Source organism: Lates calcarifer, linkage group LG10 (genome assembly GCF_001640805.2).
Source record: "Lates calcarifer isolate ASB-BC8 linkage group LG10, TLL_Latcal_v3, whole genome shotgun sequence".
In the NCBI taxonomy this organism is placed as follows: Eukaryota; Metazoa; Chordata; class Actinopteri; family Centropomidae; genus Lates; species Lates calcarifer.
This window is the reverse complement of record NC_066842.1, coordinates 16,592,240-16,604,498: the sequence shown is the minus strand read 5'-3', so window position 1 is coordinate 16,604,498 and position 12,259 is coordinate 16,592,240. Positions and strand designations below refer to the sequence as shown.

The 12,259-nt window shown below is 40.8% G+C and overlaps 1 protein-coding gene across 2 annotated transcripts in view; it reads left to right on the top strand.

The window, feature by feature from the left end:
- furinb (furin (paired basic amino acid cleaving enzyme) b) overlaps positions 1-12,259 on the top strand; it is a 72,132-nt gene that overhangs the window by 22,950 nt on the left and 36,923 nt on the right. For both annotated transcript variants that reach the window (XM_018664124.2, XM_018664123.2), the window contains exon 3: positions 10,893-10,991. In XM_018664124.2, coding sequence (XP_018519640.1) covers positions 10,893-10,991 — 99 coding nt within the window. The remainder of the gene's footprint in view (positions 1-10,892; positions 10,992-12,259) is intronic.

Sequence of the window (12,259 nt, the reverse complement as noted above, 5' to 3'; positions counted from 1 at the left end):
TAATTTTTATTTTGCTTTCAGAAAAATGAATGTGACAAATTAATTATACTGTGAACATTATTTGATACTGTGTGCATAGTTGTCCATATAATGTAAGTCTATGAAAGTACATGCACATGCAGTTGAAAGTAGAAAAATGAAGCTGTCATTTCATATCATCAACTCTCAACAGGGCTGCATATTAGCTCTTGGTACTTTTTGCCAGCTAAATTGTGCCAACTAAGTTATGTACGTAGTATTTAGTACTCAGAGTGTGACATGCTGAAAGTTGCTGGTGAATGTTTGATCTTGCGTAGTTATTGTATGATCACATACACTGTATTTTTAGGTAGTGTTCTTGTATAGCTTTAAATGTAAACACACATTAAAAAACGATGCCCCATTACTGCTCATCACTGTTTATATAAAGGGGTCTTCTAATCTCCTGAAGGTAAAACCAGCCTGTCTGCTCTGCTCAACTCTAGAGAACACTTGTGCTCACCCTCAAAACGTCTGAAGTGGCTCAAAAGCAGACAGAGGTGTAACAAAGTGCCAATTTTGAGAGTCAAGATGCAGAACACGTGGCAGCAGGGTGGAATTAGAAAGAATTCATTATCATGCATTGTCAGTGGGTGAATCAGTGGTTGGTAACAATTATAGCAAATAATCTTCTCCTACTTCCCATTTTAAAGCAATGCACTTCAAATGTCGTCAAATGTTATATTATGGGAGGAGGACAGTCATAGGTGAAAATATATGGGGAAAAACATGTTAATATTGTAAAATTAAGAAAAAATAAGTAGAATGTACAGTGACAGTGAGACAGACACACAAGTAAAAGGATGCTGGTGTGGTGTTGGGAGAGGTCTATATGGTGTGTGCCCCCATCTATTAAAATGACAAAAAGAGGTGTGCCATGCACTTTCCCTCACTGACCCTATCTGAGTGGACAGGCAGTGGACAGCACAGTCTTGACATCAAAATTGTGGTGCGCTGCAGAATTGCCAGTGACACACCTAACCCCTCTGACCCGCTGCAACGTGGTGGGTCACCGTAATGCTGAAGAGGAATATGCTATAAACAAAGCATCCACAATGTCCTTGGATATATAAAGCACAGAATACTGTAGATAAATGTGATCATTTGTAATATGTTCACATGCAGCCTGAGTCTGTCAGGTTTTCTACCCATTTTTGAGCACGACATGAGTGATTTTGATAATGGTCTCAACATGAGGAGCGGGATAAAACGTAAGCCCTGAACGTGTCGGTATTAATAAATGGAACCAGAGGAGAAGTCACGGGGTGGGGGCGGGGTTAGTGAAAGACACAGAGAGTGAAGGAATTAAACTGACAAGAGCTGAATGGGAATGGAAGTGGAACCTATTTACTTCAGCTCCCAAAAACTAGGGTGACGAAGCCTGACAGTGGCTGTTCTGGCACCAAGGAATTCAGCATAGGTGATGTGGAGAGGAGAAGTGGGCTGAGTTACACTCTGCAAATGAATAATCCAGCAGCCTCCAACAGAATCCCGGCGCTTTTAAACAGGCCACCATCTGAGGAAGGAGCCGGAGGGGACAGCTGGAGGCTGAAGTTGTCTTTTTTTATTGACCTCATCACACACGGAGGGTGGAAGAGAGAGATGTAGAGGTGTGAGCGTGTCTGCATGTGTTGGTGAGCACAGGTGTGTTTCTCTGCCGCTCTGTGATGTTTAAGTGAGAGTATGAGGTGATTTTTCTCTCTAGGGTTTTATTTTTTGTTTTTTTTTAATGCTGTAGGGTTGCATCTTCTCGCTCTACATCTGAAGGTGCTGACAGCTTCCATTTTCCTGAGCTGAGCCCTTGAAGTGAAGGGCACATAGTCAGAGGACGTTTTGCACATTTCCCTTTCAGTCGTCCATCACTGTTGCTGTACACCCACGGTGCTTCTGCCTCCCCTCTTGCATTCATTGATAGATTGACTGATCTGAGTCTATGAAAAATCAATAGGACAGCCCTTTGAGTGCTCCTCCCATTGATTTTTCATGGACTGTAGTTACTGTACTAACAAGTAACAGGCTTTTCATTCCTTGGGGAAAGCGTGCTCTTTCATGACTCTGCAGACAACAGGTTGAAACAAAGTCATGTCAGAGCACAAGGGTGCTATTAACATAAATGAATGGAGAAGGATTGTTTTATTGCATAAGAGTCAAGTGCAGCTTGTGTGTGCTATTTACTTCAGATCACAATTGCTTTAAATTTTTTATGACATGACAATCAGGGTGACATGATGCCTCCAGACATAAAGGCCAACGGCACTCAGGTTGTACTTGTGCACCACAACCCCTTTCGACTCGAAACACTGTAACATACACAATATTTAAAAAGATTTTCAGTTGCATTTTGGCTTTTTTCTTCTTTTCTTAATTCTCTCTCTCTCTCTTTTTTGTCTTTCTCCTCATTTGCATAATTTGTTAAGCTTCGTTGCTTAAGCTCTTTGTCGTATGCAGTCACCGTGGTGGCACATTTGTTTCCACAGCTTCTTTAGATCCAAAGAGCGGTGATCCTGTTCATCTGTTCAAAATGTCTGTTTACTCTGCCCCTCTCCCAGCGGCACGAAAATTAACCCAGTTTGATCTCAATCCTTAAGCATTCCACTCAAGTTGTTTTCATACGTCGTCAAGTCGTCCTCTTCCCCTCGTGGCCCCAGTTTCAGAAACAATTCTGTTTACCAATGCATCTAAATGCGTGTTAGTCTATCCTCCCTGTTCCTTTTTTTCCCCTTCTCCATCCGTCACTCTGTTTTGCTCTCTGTCTCTATTTCTTGTTCAATGAAAGGTAACAGCAACATTTCATGGAGAAGTGCCTCACCCCTGGGCTTGTCAGACCGTTGCTCTGTAATATCAGAGCAGGTTAACAGTGTGATTACTGATATTACCAATACAGGGAGAACCCAGCTCCTGCTACTGTGCTGATGCATTGCGAGAACTCCATGAATATCCGACGCTCCGGTGAAGCGTAGTTAACGTTGGGTGTTTACCAATTTCGTTAGCACATTTCTCCAACCGAGCCTGGAATTTGAGACTTAAAAATCAGCCCAGTGGGATAAGTCTCAAATTAAAAAGGCAAGGAGTGATCTGAAATATTGAACATGTCCTTCTCACACACACACACACACACACACTCTCCCTCACATGCAAGGTCTTTTTTATCTGTCTCAGTCTTCCTTTCTCAAGGCCATATCTCAGACTCTTCAGTGTGTGTGTGTGTGAGAGAGAGAGCGAGAGTGCCTGTGCATGTGTGAATTGCTTTGAACACCAGCATCTTTGTGAGTTTGAGATGTTGGCTGGATGTATCAGTGCCACTGGATGTATCAGCAAAGTCTGGCTGAGTGATGATGTAGCTTTATGCTGCATGCATGTGTGTTTATATCTGTGTGTGTGTGTGTGTGTGTGTGTGGAGTTTTTGATAAGCCCTCTCTATCTGTTCTGTCCCTTATCTGTTCTCTGAAAAATCACACCACAGAGATAAGCTACATCAGGAATGCTACTTTTTCTACATTTTTTTTATGTGTGCAGCAAACGCATGAGATTCATATACTCAGGCCATTTAATTTTCTGCTCTAATCTAACTCTAAAACCACTGCATCAAGGCATAAGAGAGTGGCAGTGGACTTTCCATGTTTTATTCAAGCATAGAATCACAGAGGGTGATACCAGCATTGATTAGGATTACAAGGCAGTAGCCATTTATGGTGACAGAACTGTATAAATTTAGTTTTATGGTAATATTAGTCAAAGGTCAAGCATGAGTACGGGCCGTATATATATCTGCTCTCTTAGTGTCCTCTGTGACATGTTCCTTTTGTAACCAATTCCTACTTAGTTTTCCACCATTCACCACTCATCTGTTCTCCTGTGATGTATTTCTTTCCCCTGCCTCACTTTCATTTTCCCTGCTTTCTGTCATATTCCACTGTGTCCTACTCTCTTAGGAATAGGAATAGGTCTGGCTGGACACACCGTGATTTAGAAGCTCTTTACCTTCAAGGTCTTTGTGTTTTTCCCTCAACTGCTCAAAAACTTTTTTCTTTTTATGAAAGAAAATGTATTCAATGGCCCAAATCACATTTCACACCTTTCATAGCGCCTCTATTTCGTTACTCCCAGCTACTACTGGGGGGACAGTCTTCATAGGCATTTTGTTAAATCTTTGCTATTCAACCACATAATTAGCCAAAACAATTTTTCTTTCCTTTTTTTTTGTGTGTGTGGCTCATCTTCTCCCAAGACAACATGTCCCCTGAGCTGGTGAATACAGTCAAGGCGGGCAACATGCAGAATTAGAGCTAAGATGCAAACAAATAATTACCCTTCATTTGAAAACACTCAATTAGCCTCTATTTCAGAGTAAAATAATGAGCTTCTCCCACTAAGCGGAGCCCCAGAGTTCCAGCTGTAATTAGTCCAAAAGATGTCAGCCCCAGTGGCTCAGTGGACACCAGCGACATGACTGTTTTATTAACCCAGCAGCAACTATCGTACCAAACCAATGCACAGCAACACATCTAAGCAGCAAATAAAGAGCCTCTTTCTATGTAGCTTTGCATTGATGTGGGTTTTGTGCAAGAAACATAAATAAAAGGAAAGGCCATATGTGAAAGGAAAAGCAAGAGAGGAGAAAAGCTTGGAGGACTGTGTGGCAATCAATGAGCTCTGCTGTGCTGCTGACATTTCTATCACAACAAAAGCTCCTCCTGAGTGCTTTTCCTACTGTACAAAAGGAGCAGGAGAGCATTGTGTCCGTTCCCGTGCATCTCTCACACATCCATGTGCCCGCTGTAGCATCCTCCATTAAGGTTAGAGGAATTATCACAGGCTGAGAATTAACGTGCTCAGTGTTTAGAGTGAATTACTGTTATTGCTGTGTCTCTAACCAGCCACCGAGGCCAATGCTTTTCCTTGACAGATGGCTCTGATTGACGGCAGTTCCGATAAGGTGGATTTGCCTCTGTGCACTTTTTCCCAGGCAAGGAAATACACTTAATGTGGAGCTCTGTCACAGTCAATATCAGCATAGTGGACCTCTAAGCTCCCATGCTGAATACTGAATATTTTGTATTCAGTCCCTTGTGCTGAACACATACAAACATAAACATTGACACGCACACACTGTATCATTGCATTAGTTACTCTCATTCTCTACAGCATCTATGCCACCACTTCTCCAAATATTGGAATTCTTTTTGAGTCTCCCAGCAGAATTTCAATTTGCTGATAAGAAAAATGAGATTTTATTGTGTACCTTTTCCATCACCCATCACTTGAGACAACCACAGTGCGTCAGGCAAGAAACACATTTCAGGCACATTTTCCAAGTACGGTGCATAATTTTATCCCCATTAGTTTGATGAGAGTGAAAAGAAAACTTTCCCTCATTTTACATCGGTTTTGTAACACTGGAGAGTTGGCGAAACGTTTGTACACACACATGTGCACGTGCATACACACACACACTCTGCAATGCGAAATAACATGAAGGTTACAGCCCAGTGAAGGCTTGCTACATTTCTCTTTTCGGCACCACTGATCTGAAGCCAATCCCCCTCTGGCCAATATTGACTGAACAACTGTGGCTGGAGGTGGTTAGAGACCAAGGCAGCCACTGCAGAAGGGACCAGGAAGGACATAGCAGAATATGGGATGTAGGAGACACACCGTGACATTACTTTCAGTCACCTTGAAGTCTAACAACCACTCTGGCCAAATTCCCCGGCGGACTGTGGCAAAATACTATGAGTATGACCTCTGATATGGAACATGCTGTGGTAAACAGTGTCTTTTGAGTTTCATTGCTCAACAGTGAGTGGTAGAGAAAAAGGGCTAGGTAAAGGATTATTAGAGGAATAAAAATCAAATGTGAAACATTGATGTGGTGAGTGGGCTGAAGAAATGGTAAAAAACAAACAAAAAAAAGTGCAACTGGCTGATGTGCCTTTGATGCTCCACACAGCTCTTGGACTGTCAGAAAGCTTTTGATAAGTGATCTTAATGTCAGTTGCACTCACACTCAGCCAACGTGTAGACTCCCACATCCGTCTGTCTCACACAAGTGCACACTCGTATAAGTTCAAAGTTGCTGAAATTACAAGCTTGAAATGCTTGACATTCACATCAGATGAACCCCAATTTAAACAAATTTCACTTCATAAATAATGTCATTTTAAAAGCAGTCACCGATTTTAAGTTCTTCCTGCGGCTGTACAGGGGATTCCAACCAAGATCAGACTAAGAGGAACGTTTTTCCACACTACCCGCTAATTGCCATAATAACACAGATGTAAGAGGGTTCGGTCTTGGTGTCCACACTTACTGCTTTTGTGCCTTGTATCCTCATCCTCATCATAAGTCTGCAGTCATCAGTGGATGGTTTCTGAGTAAATTTAAAATTCAGATCATGGTCACATGTTTCACTTTCACCTTTTTCAGTATTTACTGAGACAAAACAGACCTTTAATCTTGTAAGGTTAAAATCTCAATTGCCAAAAAGACATTTTTATGTTAGCAGCAAACCAGTGTGTAACTTTCTGGCAGAGATGTATATACACAGTGTTTCTATTATTCCAAAGCAATTTGAAAATCCTTCTTTTTTAATGAAATATAATTATATTTCAATATGTGAAAGAAAAAAAAGGCTTTGCAAAAGAATGTAATGTACATCTCTTGTGCCATTAGGGCTACTCTGACTTAGTGAGATTTAGTGAATATTTAATTGAACGTTCATACCTTATGCTGCTGATATCTGGTTTTAGATGTTGTAGGAATATGATTTTCAGCCAAAAAAAACAAAAACAAAAAAACATCACCTCACCTCAAATGAATCTCATTGATTTTAGAATGTAAAATGAAAAACATGAGCACTGTGAAATGTGTGGTTCACTTATGAAAGGCTCAGGCCTTTCAAGGAAAGGAGAAAAAGAGAATGAAAATGTAACTTTACCATGCTCCATTTATTATACAGTATCTGACAATATGAGAGCTACTTTCTTTGGAGTTTACAAGGACATTTTTACTCTAGTCTGTCCTTTCACTATCTACTGCTTTCACTACCTGAGAACATAAACTATTTTGCAATATTCTTTTGTATAAAGTGAAAATGTATTTCTTTGAAACCTGACTATACATTCTCCAAGGCTATTGATAAGTGAACATCTTCTTCAACGTTGTGCTCCTATTTTCTGAATATAAATCCCTCCTCCTCTGTAAAATCCACTAAAATTCTATGACTTCTAGTAAGATCAGCTTTTGTTGACTTGGCCTTGTTTTGTATATAATATGGTATTAAAATGTTGAGTAGATGTGTTGTCTTATTTTTCCTTGTATACTTGCTCTACTTGTGTACATGCCCATAGAAATACATTTCTGAATAATACAAAGATTCTTCAAGTCCATGATATGCAGATTTGGATTTGGCCGGGGGGAAGTCCTCTGGGCACATCTTAAAAACACAAGAGCTGACATGGGTTCATTTTCATGTTCTTCTTCTGTGTAGATATATACCGTATTTTAGAGATCACAGCAGGGTCTAAGGAAGCTTTTTTTTAAATTTATTTATTTAATTTAAAATTATTTTTTGTTGTTGTTTTATTGTAAGATGTTTATCTATTTCTGACTTTGCAGGATTATCTGACTTCATCTAGATAAATGTAACTTTATAGCTGAGACAGTTACTTAATTCATTAATCAGTCAATTATCAGAGCTGTTAATTGGCAATTAATTTTAATCATTTTTCAGCCAAAAATGTAAAAAATTCAGTTTTAGTCTGATAAATGTGAGGATTTTCTGCTTTCCTACCAATATCTGGCTTCTGGGCTGTTGGTCACACAAAATATACAATTTGAAGACATTACCTTGCAGTCAGTAATGAATATAATCATTAGTTGCAACCTTTCTTCCCTTGATTAGCAGTTTTCGCCTTTGGGTTTTTCTTTTTAATTGGATACAATGCTCAGATATGTTAAAGACTTACCTCTAGGCTACATGAAAGTATAGATAAGGTGGAGATTGGAGAGAAACAGCAAAAGTAAGAAACATATGAGATAGCAACTTCTAGCAGTGCCCAGTGAGAGCATAAAGGGCAGGACGCCTCTAATGCAGACTCAGAGCATAGTGGCAGGGTGACTAATGACCCACAGTGCTCTCAGTTATTATCACTGGCACACATACACGCAGAGATGCATGCACACAAACACATACCATATGATTCATTCTGGTTCCGACTTTGGAGAGGCATGACTCAGCTGCACTCATGGGCAGCTACACCAACATTTCTATCTCCATCTCAATTTCCCCAAGACCCATACACTCTTGGTCTAAATGAGGACATCAGCACTCAAGGAAATAGGTTTGTCCCACAGAAAAGCCACCCCGGTGCAGCACAAATTAGCTTTCTGCCCCGCTGCAATCAATGTGAAAGTGGGTCTCATTAATTTCTTGGGTCACATCTTTCATCACACCTCCGTCTTGCATCGTTCAGAGGCCATTTCCTTTTGCGTGGCTTTGAGGTTATTTTTTGAGACTGGGTGTCTGTGAGGTCAGTTGCTGATTGCCTAATTTACTGACAATGTCATGAAGTCAGATTCAAATATGAACCCACCACAGCATTATCTCCAATGAAACTATCCTGTTATGCTAATATATGCATTAACTACATTAAACTGCAACCATACTACATTGCCTATTTAGCATATTTATATCTGCTTGATATCTAGGGATTTAATGATAATTACCAGGTATTGCTTGACTTGAACACATAAGGCATTTGATCCATGTCTGAGTATTTTTTCAAATTAGCAAAGACATTTCTACATTTAAATTTTTTCTTTCACCAGCCACATTTTTCATCATTTAAGTGTCTGTTTAAGTGACAGTTTTTTTGCAGAGCTGTCTCCTCACAAAAACGGCCGCATTCATCTTTTCCACCCATAATTGCGTGCAAACGTGGGGGGGGATTTTAAGACTGATGTTCACTTGGTTTAAGTGGAAATTATCACAAGCAAATGGCAAATTGGCCAGTGCAAGGCTGGCAGCTTTATATCAGTTCTGCCAGACTAGGCCTCTGAGCTGCAGCCTCCAGTCTGGTCGGCTCGCAGACAGCCAGCCCCGCAGAATCAGCCTGCAGCCCCAGGAGAACCTTCCATCCTGCTGCGTCTGCTCTTCTCCCTCCTCACACACATCCATCCTGCCTGGTCGGCCTGTCAAACCCTGCGTCCCCTTCCCTCCATTTGCCTCCCTCCATCTCTTCCTCCGCTCCACTGGGCTGGTGAAGGTGAGCCAGTCCCCAGTGGCAATACTGTACAGATTGCGATGCTTCCTTTTCAAATGGAGGCTGCTCTCTTGTGAATACTCGTGTAAAGAGCGGCTGAGGCTGCTACCTCCATCTTCTTCTTACCCCACCTTCTGTTTGGTTATTTTTGTCTTTTACCGCACATTTATCTCCTGACGTCTGTACTGTGCAGTCTCTGCCTTGCTCTAAGGTCAGCTGTCCTTGACCATGACTAAGAGAGGAGCCGGCTGCTCCATGTGTTGCTTAAGAGTACGGATGACAAAGAGAAAGCAATCCCTGAGGTTGTAGGTCAGTTTGATGACAGTTGTCACCCGATCGCTTGTCCTTAAAAGCTCTTTTATGAGCAGGACATGTGAGGGAACAATGACAGCAGTACAAGACATGCTTTCAGTATAGCTCTGAAGCGACTCTGCTTCTAATGGATACATCTAGTCATTTTCAATAATTAAAAATTTCCATCCGTAGTTGTGTGAGGGGCGTCTCTCTGTTGGTGCACTTCTGTTTGTGTCTGGGTGTGTAGGTGTGTGTGTGTGTGTCTGAGATTTTCCTCAATCTGTGGAGAGCTTAAGTCTCTTCACCCCACCTCCAAGTTAGCCTCTGTTCCTCTAGTTTTTGTTGCTGTGTGGAATAGACAGGTTCTTTCATTGTGATTTAAGGTCTGTTCGTATTATAAGCTAAATAGATATCTAGCACTGCAAGTGAAATTTTAACACCTCATTTAAACAACAATAAAATACCCATTTTGTCAGCATTCAACAACTGCAACTGTCATGATGTCTCTACAGCGCCTCTCTGGCTAAGAATCAGGGGATATGTTAAGGGTGCCAGTAAAATGATTGTGTTTTATCCCTGATAAAGTGAAGAGATGCTCACATTTCTAGTCAAGTCAAGTCAAGTCAAATTTTATTTATATAGCGCCAATTCACAACAGAAGTTATCTCGAGGCACTGTACATATAGAGCCGGTCTAGACCGAACTCTTTATCTTATAAAATTTACAGAGAGAGACCCAACAGATCCCACCATGAGCAAGCATTAGGCGACTGTGGCAAGGAAAAACTTCCTTTTAAGAGGCAGAAACCTCGAGCAGAACCAGACTCAAGGTGGGCAGCCATCTGCCTCGACCGGTTGGGTTTAGACAGAGAGGAGTGGGGGGGGTGGGAGAAAGACAACATTGCAGATACACAGACTAAGTCAAAATGTAAATAGTAGTAGTAGTAGTAGTAGTAATAATAATAATAATAGTAATAATTATTATTACACCTAAAGGAATAATAATGACAAACAATGGTACATTAATAGCACTAACACTATCAATAACACTAGTAAATGTTTAATTATTGTTGCATCATGGGTTGAGCTGGATCTTCTACAAGCCAGAACAGTAATAGACTCTCATTCATTTGAATATGGACAGGAAATGCCAAACTCCGATGTCCAAATGGATGTGTCTGTTTTCAGCGCGCTCCGACATGAACGCTATCTGCACATTTACTGATGTGCACATGAATGCCATGGCGAGCATGAGGTGTTATCTGGCCATCCTGTTGCAGCAGGTGAACTCATTGCTTTTCCCTTTGTGTTTGTGCAGGTTTTTGGAGATTATTATCACTTCAGGCATCACGCCGTGGAGAAGAGGGCTTTGTCTGGCCACAGGGGGATGCACATCAGACTGCAAAAAGAACCACAGGTAAGGCGGTTGTCAGCTCTCACACAGCTCATTGTGGCAACAAAAGGCCAAAAGACAGATTGGATTACACACAGAGAGCGTGTATATCACAAGAGAAAAGGATGCCGGCGCCAATGACAGCTTGTCAAACTCTGAATCCTTTGCAGTCCACACCGGTCCTTCCATCTGTCCCTCTGACCCAATCCGAGAAACCGCATCGTTGTAAATATGCAAAATAAACCCTCCCAAACAACACAACAGCTGGGAGTGTCTCTGTGTTTTCTTGCTTTTTCCCCAGCCTTTTACAATCATCATTTGCACCTAAATGTTAACTAGTGAGGGGGATATTGGCATTCATCAGTCAGATTCTGGATTTGCACACTGCCCAACGAGCAATTTATACCTGGCATACTGTAACTCTGCAAATCTCACTCTCTGTGTACACCAGATGTAATTGAGTCATGGAAATGCCAACATAGCGGAAGGAAGTTTTTTTTTTCTTACTAGGGATTTAGAGATAAACAGTCTCACACTGCCAGACCCATATCCATATTATGTTTGCGCTGTTCCTACACAAGGGAGAGGTTTGGCAGTATCCACCGTCATTCTGTTGTAGGTTTTAAAAAACTCTAGCGTGTATTGATTTTATTTCTCAAACCAAAGAGAATTAAACTCCTTTCAAATTTGAGAAAACTTGCTTTTTTTTCTCTCATAGACAGTGACTTTGAAAATGACAGTGGAAGGCAGAAGAGAGAATGGAGGCGGGCAGAAAGCACTTATTCTGTCTTGTTGTAAATCAGCCTTCATGAATAACAAGAACCTTTTTCTGTATTTAGAGAAGCTCTTGGGCTTCTTTGCATAATGAAGTTCATGCACAGGCTAGGAACAAATTTGTCAGTTAATTTTGGTCAACATTCTTTACTGATAATTATATTTATATATTACACATTATTCTTGAATCTTAATTACAGCTGAGCATACACAATCTAGCAGCCTCTGGATCAAAGCACAACAACCTGAGAAACCGCACACTACTGCAAGAATAATCCTCAAGGAAACGCTAGATATCACCTTTAAATTAAAAAAAAAGCTTTTCATTGTGCATAAAAATGGTAATTAGATGTGAAATTTATAGATTATTACACTGCTGCCTTATGAAGGCAACAGGAGATATGCTAACACAAGAGGCCTATATGAATTAAAATTTTATTTTACTCACTCTCAGTAGCTCACATTATCTGGGTTGTATCATCTAATCAACAATACACAGAAGAGATTTTGTTGGAATC